Source organism: Haemaphysalis longicornis, unplaced genomic scaffold, assembly GCF_048455015.1.
Source record: "Haemaphysalis longicornis isolate Haplotype H1 unplaced genomic scaffold, Haemaphysalis longicornis Haplotype H1 scaffold_3, whole genome shotgun sequence".
Taxonomy (NCBI): Eukaryota; Metazoa; Arthropoda; class Arachnida; order Ixodida; family Ixodidae; genus Haemaphysalis; species Haemaphysalis longicornis.
In genome coordinates, this window is record NW_027526335.1 from 28,532,278 (window position 1) to 28,547,813 (window position 15,536).

The window sequence follows — 15,536 nt, forward strand, 5'->3', positions numbered from 1 at the left end:
AACGGGACGTCTAGCTGGTCACCCTAGTAAAATATGCTGTTGGGCTAGTCGGTGCATATTACTTCCAGGAAAAGAGGGCTAAAAACCAGGACAGAAAATACGAAGAACGACGAGACAGGTGGTCACCCTAGTAAAATATGCTGTCGGGCTGGTTGGTGCATGTTGTTTAAAGGAAAAAAGCGCTAAAAACCACGACAGAAAAAACGAAGAACGACGAGACAGATGTGTGCATCTGTCTCGTCGTTCTTCGTTTTTTTCTGTCGTGGTTTTTAGCACTATTTTTCATGGTCAGCCTAGGTATACCCGACGTGCAAGCATAATTCCCGTCGCGAGCCGCGGTGTGAGTCACCCCGCTTGTTCTGATGAACATCAGCAGGCAGACCGATGGCTTCCGCTATATGGAGCTAAAAGGAGATCGCGCTCGTTTTGGGTTTTACTTTTTTGTTATATGACAGGCCGCGGCAGGTGGGAGCACAGAACGACGCGGGCAATGCGGATTTCTCGTCTGCGCAGCATATGCTGTTGTATGCTTTTACGTACGAAAACGCAAACGAGAAAAAAAGGAGAAAAGCCGCACGAGACTACAAGACAATACCGCGGTCTTATCCTTTCGAACTCAGGGCCGTGCGGGGGCGAACACCTCCGAAGAGCACCGCCAAGACGTGCACAACGACGGTGTTGTCCTGGGCAGCCGTCAAGCGGAGTAAGTGCCGTGCCTCCTCACCGCATGCTGTCCGCGCTCGCACGAGGCCTAACAGAGCTTTTTGAATTCCATTTCAAAATTACCATATCCGCACCAACGCCTTCCGCGTGGCGTTTATAAAAAAACTACGACAAACAACTACGTGTAAAAAAACAAAATATATGTATACGAGGTCACGTCCTCGTAACAAGAATAGGAAGCACTTGTTTTGATGTGTCTAGTCATGTAGGAAAAAAATCTATAGGTCTATGCCCGAGTCCAACGTCTATAACATTGCCCGAATCACTAAGAGACCCTGACATCACGATAACGCCTCGAGCTTCGCGAACGCTGCGCCGCCTGCCGCCGCTTCTCCGCGGAATTTACGGGATCAGCGCTGCAGTGGCTGATAGGATCTCTCGCAGTGTTTTGGTTCTATATCGCTTCTTTTTGCCTTTCCGCGCCCTAAACAACTTGTTATGGTGACATGTATAGGACAGTACGTTTAGGGCCTTTCAAAAACAGCTGCGGCTTGGTAGAGTGCTCGAACGCCAATAGCTATCCGGGGACGCGGTTCTGTGCGCTTCTTGGCCGCTGTTACGGCGTCAGCGACGGCAGTTGCATATCACAGCTGTCACCTCCGAATACGGTAGGCGGCAGAAGTGAGTTCTAGCGTTTAGACCTGGTACTGGAACAGCGACGTCTGCGCGCGCTTCGTTTAGAATATGTCGTAGAAAAATGTTCCGGATAAGCCACGAGAAACTGTTACGTATATTCCAGGGCTCTGCATCGCTAAATATGTGCGCATGCACTCACGCCTTATAGCAAGAACCAAGGAAATTAACGGAACCACGGAAAAATAAATGGTCCGCATGCGTGCCATTACAAATACGGAGCGAAATCAAGGAATGAATGACGCACACAGCTGGGTTGAGCGTTCACTTTACTTTCGTTTTTCTACTTTAACGAGCAGCTGATCACTCGGCGGACGCATTATTTGAAGTACAGCTGTTCGCATGCAATAAAAGATGTCGTTGGAAGAGAGTGGTATCTGATAAGGCCCTCTGATTTCAGTTTGTGCTAGATTATGCAGGGTCCCTGCGTCATATAACGGTGTTTTGATGAATCGTTTAGTCGCGGACGCAGATTACTCGGTAAGCCCATCCCCGCGCTGCTCGCGGAAGATATATGAAGCAGATTAATGTTGGCGGGCGCTCACCTCATGAAAAAACGTACCAGCATTTAATTTTTGTCCTGTTCTGGTCCCCGCGAGTATTATTTTGCATGACCCATCGTACCTCTTTAGATCGTAGAATGTTCGTGAAATTCATGCCACACTGGCTTGTCAATTAAGGTATATGATAGGCAAGCGTAACCGGCGTGATGTCAGGTATGAGTGCTTCGCTCAAGTAAGCGCACAGAACCGATTTTCTTCGTAGTGTGTAGCCGTAACATATGACCATCTGAAGAAACGCTGCTTACGGAGACACTGTTAGTAAATTTCGGGGCAGTGGAATGCATTTTCCGCGAAACCGGCAAATGCATGGAGCTGATTGTGATCACAATCGGCTCCATATGTATTTGCCGGTTTCGCGACGCCGGCCTGTGACACACACCCGGCGCTGCCGGAAACGCAATTTTAAAAGGTCTCTCTCTCTTTTTGTGTGTATTTTGCGCCCACTTGCCACCTCCCCCGCCTTTCCTCATTTTCCGTTTTCACTGTCTGTGACCCTGTCGTCTGCTTTGCCTGGGCCTGTTCACCATTGGAAAGCGGCTGGTTGGGCCGCACCGTGGCGTAAAGCCTTGGTGTGCCCGCCTTTTGCCGCTGTTACTACGACGCCGTTGCCAGTGACCTGACAGCCTGAAAAAGCCGTGTAAATTCCGCCACACGAATTCTCGCAATGCACCCGATGGCTAGCGTGGCCTCTCCTATAAGTTCTGAATGCGAAAGTACTCATGCACAATTTTCCGTGCGATTGAAATCCGCTTTCCCGGCAGGGCTCGCTGGTGACTGCTGAGCCCATGGGCGAGGTACTAGTGGAGGGACTGTGGAGTTAGGCGCAGGGCGCCGAATCGGTGGCTCCCTCAACCCGGCATGTGCATCTCGCTTCCCGCCTGGCCCCCTTCGGGACCGCCAAAACCGGCTGCACCATTTGTCGTGACGGCTGACGGCCCCGAAGTATAGTGCCTAGAATATGCAATACGCATACACTGAAATGACGAAGCCGACGTTTACTCCACCGGGCGGCCGTCGACGTATAGCAGTTCGGCCGCAGACTCCTGGTGGCCCGTAACAAACAGCCAGATCTGGGAGCCCCCATACTACTCTTATCATCACTCTGATTTTGTGGGTGTGTTTCTTTTTCCTCTTTATATTATTACTAAGAGCATTGTCCAGTTGCCCAAGCTAGGCCTATATTTAGGCTTAACATAAGATTAACCTGCTTCTAACATTATGCCTAACAATGTGCCAAGCAATGCTAAACTCGGTCAAGCTGCCAGTTTATGGCATTAGTAGACCTCCAAGTGTAACATTAGGTCAGCCTGGACAATAGGTTGTATTCACTGGAGAGGCACGCATGCAGGACACCATGTGAGTGCGCTGTCACTGGTTACGTCGGGCTCCGCAGGATGGCGGTACTTGTCTGTGCTAAGCACATGATGTGTGTTGGGTGTTCGAAACTCTACCCCGGGGTAGAGTTTCGAACGGGGGCACTACTTTGCGTTTGGTGGCCACCAAACGCAAAGTAGTGCCCCGACTCCAATGTAAGTGCAATTATTATTATCTCTCTTGACACCACCATTAAAGGTTATCGGGACTGCTTAGTCCCGATAACAATGATACCAATATCATCGCATTCTTCGAACAAATAACCGAGATATTAAAGAAAACGTGTGAAGCAGTCGCGACCCCCTAGCCAATTTCCCGCAACTTTTCTATGACGTCACGGAACCTTGGTTTTGCGATTAGCGGCCGCCTAACTGACCTGTCGCGACGACACATGGCTGGACGTCTGTAATGGGGCCTCTAGTTCCATTTGACCGCATCACTTGAATGCTAACATGAAGTTAACGCACTGAAAATTATGTTTTATTGTTAGCCCGTATGACGCCACTCTAGCTCATAACACGTCACTGTGGCGCAAATTTTGAAAGTTTTTAAATACTTCTTGCTTTTTTCTCGTTAAAAACATCTTTTGTGGCTGTAATGGAGCTGAGTGAGATACTGAATCCTAGTTCTTTCAAATTAAACGAAGTTGTATTTTCTCTTCATGGCTCCTTTAAGAATCGGGTTGACGGAGCAGACAACGCACCCAGTGTTTTGTTCCTGCGGCATGCGGGCGCAGTGGCACAAGCCGCGACATAACCATGGTTATAGTGCCTGGAATATACTATTCCAGGCACTCATGGAGGAAAGAAAAGGTTTCTTTCCTCCATGCAGGCACTATACCATGGTGCTTCGGCCACGTCCGTGGCCGTTTCAGTGTTGCCAAGAGAAGAAATGGACCTTTTTCCAGCAGCGCTCTGCTATAGCTCTGCGCATCCCCCGCGCCTTCTCTATGGGGAGGCGTGTCCGCGCCGCTGATGCACGCACAGCGCTGCGAAGAGGGCGCTGCGAGCAATCGGAGCGCCGGAGCGGTTGGAGCGAGAGCGGCCGCCGGCCGGCCTGCGCCGCGCGCTGCTACATAGCGCTGCTGCCGATGAGAGCGGGCGCGCACAGGGTTTGTCAGCCAGTGAGAGCGGTGAAATCCGACGGCTCGAAGTACATCAGCTCACAATTTAAGCTGCGATAGAACTACTATTAGACGCTTTAATTTCGCGACCCGGATTTTTCGCGAATCGGGGTACAAAAGCTCTTCTCTTCCCCCGTACATATGTCCTAGTGGAAGCAAAGATTGAAAGACTGCTTGTGGAGTCACTCGAGCAAAGACCACCCCTTGGTCAATCTTAGTTACCTCGTTTTTCATTTCTTACTTTTAATTAGCTTAGACACAACTTCAGGATCAGTGCACATTGAGCTTGGCGTCGTTTATGTAATTCAGTTTGATGATAGCAAGACTCAGTATCAATATCTGTCGATACCAGTTGTCCATTCTCTGAAACTATCTCGATAGAGGATACGTTGCACAAACACAGGGAGATAGATCTGTGTAAGCTAGAACCTGACTATATACCGTATTTTTGCGATTCTAAGCGCCCAAAATTCTAAGCAACCTCCCCTACTTTTGGAAAAAAAGTTTGCATGCGAATCACCCCCTTTTCTAAGCAGCCATCGCAAGGTGCATTTCCAACGCGTGGAAGCGGGGCCGAATTGACGTTGTGGCCAAGTCATTTATGAAATTTTCGATTACAAACCACTTCAACGGAACAGAAGACGACCTGTTGGGGGCTACTGAGAGCGGCGGCCTGGCACGATGGTCTCGAAGTGAGGGTGACCGAGTGCCAGGCGTAAGCGGTGGGTTCACTGTCTGTTCCTATTTTTATTTTGAATGTTTGCCGAATAAAACATTAAAAATGAAGAGGGGGGAGGGTTAACTTAGGTTTTTCGAATCTAAGCACCCCCCTTTGGGCATCGCGATCATGGAAAGGAGTGGTGCTCAGAATCGAGTAAATAGGCTTAACTCCTCTCCACGCTGTCGTCCGTCTTCTCTGTACCCCGTGCAGCTACCACACTGGCACGTGCAGCAGCCAGTGTGCTAAGCATGGCCACTAATCCAACTGCTTCTATTCCCGATGCGGTCACAGCACCGGGTAGATCTGTCGTTCATTTTGTACTGCAACATTCACCAGTATTACAGTAGCTTTGCTGTCCAATCACTTGAGTAGCGTTGAGTGCAATTCATGTTTTTCTTTGTTCCCGTGCACGCAGCAACGAGACGTCCTGGAAGACGTTCCTGTGCGCCATCACCGCTTTCGTCGCCTTCACCATCGCCACCGCCGTCATACTGTTTTACTTCAGGAAGTCCCCAGGCACGTCTATGCGCGCTTGTTGAATATTTCGTTGTTGTGCACTCTTAAAAACGAGGACACCTGTCCAGGCAAAATCTGCATCTTGCTGCAGTGCACCGCATCAAAGATGGCTGTGGAAGGGTTTGAACCACCCTTGCCAAGCAGCAAAAGAATGCAATTACCAACAACTTTGTCTTTTGAACCCACCAATTTCATGCAGCTACTAGAAGGCCACCAAAATCCTTTTTAATTCGACATCTGACATGCTTTCGAGTCGAATTGAACTTCCTTACGTGCATCACATTTCTTGGAAACTTGCTAAAAATATTTTTTTGATGTTTTTTGATCCCGCATTGTTTGCAAGTATGTGTGATGTCATGAAATACAGCCACCACTGGGCAACTTCCTTTCAATTGAAGCAATAAAGACATTTGATAAACACTTAGAACGTCTAAACAAATGCAAAACAGAGACTACGAGACGACTCTGCTGCGGTAACTGCCTCCAGAGGCAATAGGAATTACCTATGAGTGTTTATCGAATGCTCTGCCAGAGCCCCTCTAACCATCTCAGGCATTAGTTCCACGTTTTCTTGACCATGATTGCACTGGCATGTTTCTTACATTCAGTCGCATGGATGTGCTCATTTCTTTCTGGGCATGCAATGGCACTCCCAAAGTTGCAACAAAAACCTTGCACCCAAGGTAATTTCTGACCAGAAAATTCCAACCTAACATCCAGGCGATGGTTAGACATAAACTTCAATTCCGGCGCCAGCGCGTGGCTTTTGTGCCAGCCTACAAACTCATCTGAAATACCTGAACTGCTAGTTTTGCTAAACTCAAATGAGACTAGCGCAGGGTCATGGACTCATATTCATGCATTCTCAGGCTCACTCGGACTAAAACTCATGTGCGAGTCCGAACCCAAATGTTTGGGCTGACAAGCAATTCTACCACCTTCGCTAAAAAGGGACAGTGACATGTTGTGGGCAACAAGTTATGAATAAACCCATCACCTGTCCATGGTTTTTACAAAATGAATTTTCCGTCTGCTTGGGTATTCGTCCGAAGTACATAGTGGCTACACGATCTTCAAAAGTCGAGCATTAAGAAAGAATGAAGTAGTGCCTGTTACGTTAATGCAGAGAAGCACGGACTTCTTCAAGACCTCAATTGATGGAAGAAATGTTTTTCTGCATCATTTATTGCAGCTGTTCGTTCCTTCGTAAAATTCGGTACTTCAGCTCCAGGTAAGAGGTTTACCTTCTACTTGATTCCTGAACTGAACCACAAAATTCTCTTATAACTAGATCATAATTTTTTTGCAGCTATGTTTTAACAGCTAGGCATGCATTTTTTTACTTCTTGTGAGAGGGAAGGAAAACCATGAAATTCAGCTCGCCCATTTCAGTAACATATATAACTAAAGTACCGCAATTACCTACTTTTCCGAGGGCTCGCAGGGGCTTGGTGGCGGGTTTGGCACTAAAAGCTCTACTTCTGCATTGATTTACCACTGATCAGCCTCCAGTGGCATTATTTTTTTAGTTGGTAAATTATTTCCCAAGATAATTAGAGCTAATTAATCATTTTTGGAGGAACAATAGAGAAAACAGTGTTGGTCATAAAACTGTAATCTTTACATTTTCCAACACTATGAACCCTGGTGAGTGCAATAAGACAATCAGTTTTTTGATGCAGCGCTTGGAACTAATTTTACAGCTCATTAAACATCAGTGTTTGAAATGGGCACTCAAAACGGTTCCTTGCCACTGGTGCCACCAAGGTTTAATAAGCTGTAAAATTAGTTCCAAGCGCTGCATCAACAAACTGATTGTCTTATTGCACTCACCAGGGTTCATAGTGTTGGAAAATGTAAAGATTACAGTTTTATGACCAACACTGTTTTCTCTATCGTTCCTCCAAAAATGGTTAACTACCTCTAATTACAGGGTGTCTAGCAAATTGCCTAATTCAATTTCCCTGACTTTTCCATGTTTTCCATGACCATTTTAAACGAAATTCCCTGACTTATACAACAGGCGCCATTCTGTGGAAATGGTCTATGAAGCATACAAAAAGCATATACAAAACACATTAACTTCAGTTTGAGGTTTGCTTGCCTTCTGTTACGGCTTCAGAGAGTTTATTTCATCTTGCGGGATAGAAGCTTCAAGTTGCGCTTCAGCGAGCACCTTTTGCTTTTTTTTTTTATTGTCCTGGCTCGACATGCAACGTGAACCGCATGGTGCGTTTTTGCACGCGACTCGGGCGCGTCGGCGTTGCGCGTGCGATTTTTTCACGCCCGCGTCGACGATTCGCGCGCGCGGCAGCTTCTGCCTCGCTCAGAAAATGACGCGCGTCGCGCGAGGAAGTGGGAGGAGCCTGCCGACTTCCGCCAATGGAGAGCCGCACGCCTCATGGTGGCAGTTTTGAAGCTCTCAAGACAGCCGGATGGCCCCGCAAGAGATGTTTAGGCTTACGTAACCCCGGCAGGTATTGCATGGGCGCTAACACTAACGGCGCGGATGATGTTTCATAGTACCGTTTTCGCCCACATTATAAGCTCCTTTACTTCACAAGCAACTTCGTGCGTGCCTTGTGTGGCATTTTAGAGAGCGCTTAGAAGCGGTCGCTCGATCTCCCGTCACCAGTTCGCGGTCGAAGCCGCCGCCATGTTTCCGCTGCCGGCGGCACCGCGCGCAGCGTGCAGGCGGTTCCGCGGCAGCGTCAGAGCGTCTGTGACGTGCGCGGCGCATTTTCGCGAGCAGAAAACCACTTCATGTTCCTTTTTGATTAGGTAATTCTGGCTTCCGATGTCATAAGAATGAAGTTCTTTCAAGATTAGCTCTTCAAAAAAGCGCTGACTAAATTCGCTGGAAAAAAAAAAAAAAGCGCGTTGTGCGTGCGATTTGGGCACCACCTACATCGCCCCTCTGCACAAGTGCAACCAGCAACCTAAGCCAGCTGTGAGCTGCGTGAACCGCACGGCGAGTTTCTGCGCGCGAATTGTGCGGGGTATTTTCACGGTCGCGTCGACGATTTCGTGCGTGGCTCCTTTCCTGCACAAGCAAGTGCGTTTGTGCCTTGAGTAGCATTTTAAAGAGCGGTTAGAAGCGGTCGTTGGAGCTACCGCACTACTCCGCGGCCGGTGCAGGGTGCAGCCGCCATGTTGCCGGCGCCTGCCGCTCGGCGCGCACCGCGCAGGTGGTTTTCGCGGCGGCGTCAGCGCGCCTCAGGCGTGCGCGGCGCGTTTTTGCTTGCAGAAAAACCAGAAAACGTTTCATGCGGTTTACGTTTTCGTCGCGCGCGAACGTGTTGCGTTCGGTAACTTCTTGGGGGCCCCCAACACTGGTTTCCCCTATTCTGAAACTGTGGGCAGGCCCCGACGTGGTTTTCCCTGACTGGTACTACGTAGTACCAGAATTGTCAGGGAATTTTTCAATCAAGTACTTGATTGAAAAATTCCCTGACAATTCCCTGACTTTTCCCGGTGGCGCAAAATTCCCTGACTTTTCCCGGTTTTCCCGGTTTTCCCGGTCGCTAGACACCCTGAATTATCTCGGGAACTAATTTACCAACTAAAAAAATAATGCCATATTTGAAATCAGTGGTGGAAAAGTAGCAAGGCTGACAAGTTTCGCAGAGTTTACTTAAAAATTAAAAAAGTTTTTTTTAATAGCAATGCCCCCCCCCTTAAAGATTCCCAATGCTGACGTACTTTTCGCACGCCCTGTTTGTTGCTACATGCTGTTTGCCACGTTTAGTGCTGCATCGACTCAGTATAACTAAGAAATGCGTGATCCACACGTTGACAATTTCGGCATTTAGCTCTTTTACAAACTCTGCGTACATGTACAGTGAGCTCGCGTTAAGACGAACTCAGTTAAGACAAATTCTCACTTATGCCGAACAACGTGGGAACGTTTGTTTGGTTTTCCATAGACCCAATGCAAAAAAAAAAAAAAAAAACGCTTAAGAGGAACAGCCTTGCACGTACTCTTCGGTTAATACGGACAACTTTTGCGGTAACCACCACTGTTGCTGATACTGGGTAGCAAACATGGCAATCCTGGTGGAGGGGGTGTAGTGGGGCATTCACGCGACCAGAGGGAAAGGAGGATAAAATAAAACAGTGCGAAGCGCATTCGCGCCACGGAGGGGGAGTGAGTGAGAAAAAAAAATCCAGATAAAGCTACCTCTTCTACCACCCTTCAACCCGTGGAGCCAGAGGCAAAGCACAAGAAAAAAAAAAGAGCAAGGCCGAGTTTTGTGGCCGATGTGCTCTGGGCGAAAGGGGCGCGAAACCAGGAGGATTAAAAAAAGTAAAAAAAAAAAAAACCGACGATGGAGACTGCCTGTTTATGAATGTAGCAGCTCTCCTGACCAATGCTGTTTCTTAGAAGGAGCATGTCAGTTCGTGTCGGTTTGCTTAGCGTGTCTCACTGCGTCATCGCCAAGAGACCGAGAAGTTCTTTTTCTGCCTGTGCTGCGTCGTTGCTTGAGGTAGCAGGTGTACGCTCTCCGTCACCGCTTGGACTGAATAAAACTAGGCAAGAGCACTTGGCAGTTTTTGTCATTTTCTTCCATTGTAAGTCTACTTCATTCACCGTCTTGAAGCAAGATATTTGCATGCACCTGGGCGTGTTGCTAATTCTTTTTTTTTTTGAGGGCTTATGATAAGACGAACAAATTATCATGGTCCCTTCGAGCTCACCTTAACGGGAATTCACTGTATTGTTATTCACGGTTTGGGGACACAGAAGTTACAGGCTTTTATAGGGTTTCAACAGGCTGACATGGCAACATGAGCTGCGTTAATGAAATGTAATTGTGTACCTATGAACAAGCCCTGCAGCGTGAATGGTTCACGTCTTTACGACGAGCATCAGTATATACGACACACTTGTTTCCTTTTGCTCGTAGAATACACAGATGAAAACTCCATGGGTAAGTTGCCGTCTACATAGATGCAGTGCCATATGTCCCGTGCAGTGCACAGTACTCACCTGTGTCTGTTTCTCCTACTTCTTCCAGTCAGCCCCATATCGGTGCCCTACGAGAAACAGCGTAGGTGTTTTTCACGCATGCAACATTTCGTGTGAAACAGCGTAGGTGTTTTTCATGCATGCAACAGTTCGTGTATTACCCCAGCACTGCCACTGCTCTGTGACATGCTGTGTTCTTTGACTGCCCATGACTGCGTAATACAGTATTATGGCTACTACAGTGCTCTCAATATCACAACCGCTTTAAAATCATTATCATCATCATTTAGCAAAATTTCAAGAAACCATCACAACCACGTGGCTGCGATGGTTTGCGAGTGACCACGTACTACAACCGTACATGGTCAGTTTACATTAAGCTGCGTTCATCTTCTGAATGCCTGAACGCAACAAAGGTAGTTTTAAAGTCACTTTGCTTTTGCTCACGATGTGTTATGAAAGGTACAGATTAGCTTAGGATGGGCAATGGTTTCGTCAAGATATCTGCAATGAGCCTAGTGAGGCCTAGGCTCGAATGGACATCCGGGATGTCCTTCACAGCTCTTCCAACTCCCTTTAAAACCTCCCCAATTCATCTCACCTCCCATCATGGGATGTGCTCCAAGAGGGACCCAGTGAGCGTCAGACCTGCGTGTGGCGCTGCAGGGGTGGGGCTGCGGATGGCGTGCATGGAGGACGTGGACTGCCAGGAGGAGAACAACCTGATCTGTGGCTCGGAGGATGGCTTCGACAAGGTCTGCCTCTGCGACGCGGGCTTTGTCGAGGAGGGAAACGTGTGCGTCGAGAGCCCCAGCCAGCCGGGCGACCTGTGCGACGGCCGGCTGCGCTGCCCCAAGCGCACAAACATGGTCTGCGACACGTTCCTCAAGCCGCCCCGCTGCGACTGCATGGCCGGCACGCTCTGGCAGGAGACCAAGTGCGTCGCGCTCTTCGGTGCGTTCATACGGCTTCCTTTTCACCCATTGTCCCGTCTGCTCATGTACTCAACCAAAAGGCACCTGGAGTGGATCGTTGGGGTGTTGCGCTGAAACGTAATACGCAGACAGGCAACACAAAACAACGTACACTTTGATGTGAAGACGTCTTCAGCGCCGCCTTCACATCTAAGTGTACGGTGTTTTGTGTTGCTTGTCTCCGTAATACGTTCAAGCACAACCCCTCCCAACAATGCTATACCAACTAGCCTGACACCAAGCTTTACTCTAAGTGAGTCTTTCCATAAATACTTCCTTACAATGTGAAGCGAGCTGATTTTGTGCTTTAATTGTCGACCACTTAACGAAATATTAGAAAAATACAACGTGGCGAAGTTTCACATGAACACGACAAGTTTGTGACATAAGTGAACATCCATAGTAATTTCATATGCACGGGTGTGGCACAACATGCAGCTTGGGATGCGACGGCGATGTGGTGAAAGCTCGCTCAAATGTTCGATGTGTTCAGGCACCATTCCACCTCACCGCAATTTATTTGTCGCACCTGCACACACACACATCAACAGTTTTCACAGCTCCTTTTTTTTTTTTGTTCAACACTGTGAACACTCTGATAGAGAAAAGTGAACTGTTACATTTGCTTCGTGACAATTTAAGCATTTTCGCCAGCATACTAACTGCCATACACATAATCAGCAATTACTTTTCACAAGCAGTGTTAACATAATGCGGAGGGAATGTGGTTTGCTGGCTAGTTAGCCGGCCAAGTGTACCAACAGCACTGAGTGCATGAGTACAGCCTTCAAACAATTTTAAGTCTGGTAACTGCGTTCCCCAGGCATCATAAGGATCACCACGTTGCATTCTTTCCTTTTACAGAATTGAGTAGCAGCTCCTCAGCACCAGAACAAGCTACAACGGGTAAGAATGGTCGCTGTTATTAGCTGCCCACGATACCGTGTAATTCAATTTGACCCCGAACATAATGCAACAACCAATTTACAACAAAACCCTAAATGACCGAAGCAGTAATGCGGATATTGCCCTAATAACCCTGTAATAACTAGTACTGATTGACTAGTACTCTAGGGATCTGTATTGTCTTGAATCCGACCATAACCTTTCAATTCGAAATTTTTGCTTAGTTGCAAATGTGGGCATGCCCAATTATTTGATGGCTCTAAAAATTCCAGCTCCTGACATTTTACTGGGTGCATCAAACTGTTGTCTAGTTACACACAGAAAAGAAAGCTTAGGAGGGGCCTTGTTTGCCATCTGCACGTTGGGAGAAGTATGGTGAAGGTTACATGGCAGAAGCAGTGCATAAGCATAAAACAACTGCACGTGATTGCCTCTTGAACCGCACTCTTGTGCAAGTTTTATCCCTTTCACAACCGCAGGCTTACTGAAAATGACTTCCATTTTGACCCTCAGCTACACAGATGTCTGCTCCCAACAAACACTGTGCCAATGTTATGGTGCAGCCCTTGAAGCTGATCCAGATGATTTGTTGTTTCATTGAGGCACAGTGCATTATAGCTAGCAATAACACACTCTGCTTCGATAAAGTGCTGCAGTTAAATGCGCTACACCAAAAAGTCTTAGCCTGCAAGCTGAAAGCAAGGAAAAGTTGTGCCGGCCATCTTGGTTGTTGTGCGCATTGTTGTCAGACACGCACCACAAACATGGAGTTGCAATACATTGCAGTGCATTGCAGTGGGGCTGTTTTTGACTAACCACATTGCCGTACTGTTTGAAGTAGTTTTGCAATAGAAGTGAGCCTCGTTAAGCTCAGGCATGGCATTGAGTTGCTGTAGACGGCCGCAAAATCTGCAGCCGTCCACAGGCACGTGAAAATAAGATGCTGTGAGGTCACTGACTGCAACATGAACTTAAAGAATGACGAGGCTGCCCTGATTTGAAAAGCTAGCTAGCACACTACTGGATATATCGTTGTTTTTGTGTGATCACAAAACTGGTGTACACCCATCAGTTAAGAATTAAATTCCTCAATAACTATGTGCTTTAGCAGCAATACTACTCCCAGCAAGAAGGTTCAACGGATGCAGCACAAGCAAAAAAAAATCAGGGAAGCTTGTGCACCCACACGCAAGACTTGAATGGCGAAGCTGTTGTAGGTGATCACTGATGGACACGAAGTTGAGTTTTAATATCGTAGTGGTTCATGGTTGACGTAGGCGACAAGGCATTTCAATGAACTTATGTTGATCAAGGCCAGAGGGAGGTCATCGTGTTGGTCGACGTTTTCGTACACCACTCTGCAAGCGCGGCTTATCGTCTCTATTGAGGATGCTTTGCACGCCGAGCCTCTCAAAGCGCGGCCTCTGCCTCGGCCTGCGAACTAGCCTGTGATCACCTACAGCAGCCTCGACATTCAAGTCACGGCTCTTCTGCGGTACAGAGTGCACGCGCATGACGACACAAGGACGAACGAACGAGGGGCGGACACTACGACATGTCTTTCTTGTGCCGAGCAAGTGCTGCTACGATACAGCGAACATAGGAGTTTTTCTGCGGCCAATGCCGGTTAATCTCCTTAAATGGGTATGGTTAGCTTGACGAACGTGTGCTCGAGGCATGCGTGCACGAATGCTCGGCATTTTCTTGGCATTTTTAACAGCGGACAACATACACGAACGATTTTCTCAACCTCTTCGCTCTTAAAAAACACCCGTAAAAGGTGGATTGCTTCCTATGAAGGCATGAGGAGCTTGTCTGGAAGGCCCATGATCTACGACTTATCTAGTGGTGCCCCATGACAACAGGGGACATCATTGCATTGCAACCAAGCATTTGCAGTTCACACCTAACGGGCGTATCTTGCACCAGGTTCTGAACCCATCCATATTGTAGAGAGAGTGCAAGTTTTATCTCGGCAAGTTTGTTTGAATTCAAAACAAGAATTTTGGCATTCACGAGATTTGGAATGCTTTCTCCCTCTTCTTTGAAGTCAACATTGGTGAAAAAAAAACCTGTTCGACTGTACTTTCTTCTACTTCTTAAAAGCTGGAACAAAAACCATTTGTTCTTAATGCCTGTGCAGTACAATTCTGATGCTTGAGTATTACCAGATAATGCCCTGCATTTTTGCTCGTGTTGCCGGGACCTGGCAGATGCCTAGCTTGTGTAAAATTCCACCTACATGGTGGCTTAAACCATAAGTAATTTCCCTTCTGGCAGTTTGTGACGCGCCTATTTTTTCTTTTCCAGAGGAGAAAATTGCTGCCCCAAGCCCTGCAGAGTTCAACGACTCGGTAGTGAACGAGACGAAGACAGCATGGACGGCTTCGCACAAGGGATCATCATGATGTTGTCAATTAGTTTTATTCTGATTACAAAAGGCACGCAAATATTCCTCTAGTGACGATGCCTTGTTTTTTTTCAGCTTCCACTTGTATTATGCAATAAAAATTTTTGATGGGTGCTTGCTTAGGACTGCAGTGAAACTTTAATACGCTTTAAGGGGGCAGATGGGTCTTGGGGCTGAAAACCGGTCAAAAAATCTTTTTCTGAAAAATGACATTTTCAGTATCCACGGCCATTTTTTTATCAGTGTCAAAATTTTAGTGCACTCTAAAGAGCAGTTCGCGCAGAATTTGATGGTGAAACGGCACTTTTCTTGCAATGCAAAGCTAGCATTTCGCCCTCAGATATCTCGCCACCCAGAGCAGGTACAACTATATTTTTTTGCTGCTGATACCTAAATGTGTCTAATACAATCCTGGAAACAAATTTTTCAAATGGAGGCTTTGGAAAATTATTATTGTGTTCAATTGACACCACCTGTAAGCCATTTCTGGCACAGCGCGGGAGGAGCGTAGTTTAGTGTGTTGTAAAATGATCAAGAATAGCTACACCAAAAAAGTTCTTCCACCGTTGTATTCTTTAGTCAATTGTATGCCTCGTCACAGGGTAATCACCATTCTGTATAGAG

General features: G+C 47.3%; 1 protein-coding gene across 1 annotated transcript; it reads left to right on the forward strand.

Annotated features, from left to right (window-relative positions):
* The first annotated feature begins 467 nt into the window (after positions 1 to 467).
* Positions 468 to 15,028, forward strand: LOC144174202 (uncharacterized). Its single transcript, XM_077702740.1, has 8 exons — positions 468 to 703; positions 5,553 to 5,653; positions 6,846 to 6,884; positions 10,561 to 10,584; positions 10,672 to 10,704; positions 11,289 to 11,576; positions 12,461 to 12,502; positions 14,813 to 15,028. The coding sequence occupies exons 4-8, from the start codon at positions 10,581 to 10,583 to the stop codon at positions 14,908 to 14,910; spliced, it is 465 nt and encodes a 154-aa protein (XP_077558866.1). The 5' UTR covers positions 468 to 703; positions 5,553 to 5,653; positions 6,846 to 6,884; positions 10,561 to 10,580; the 3' UTR covers positions 14,911 to 15,028.
* Positions 15,029 to 15,536: the final 508 nt, after the last annotated feature.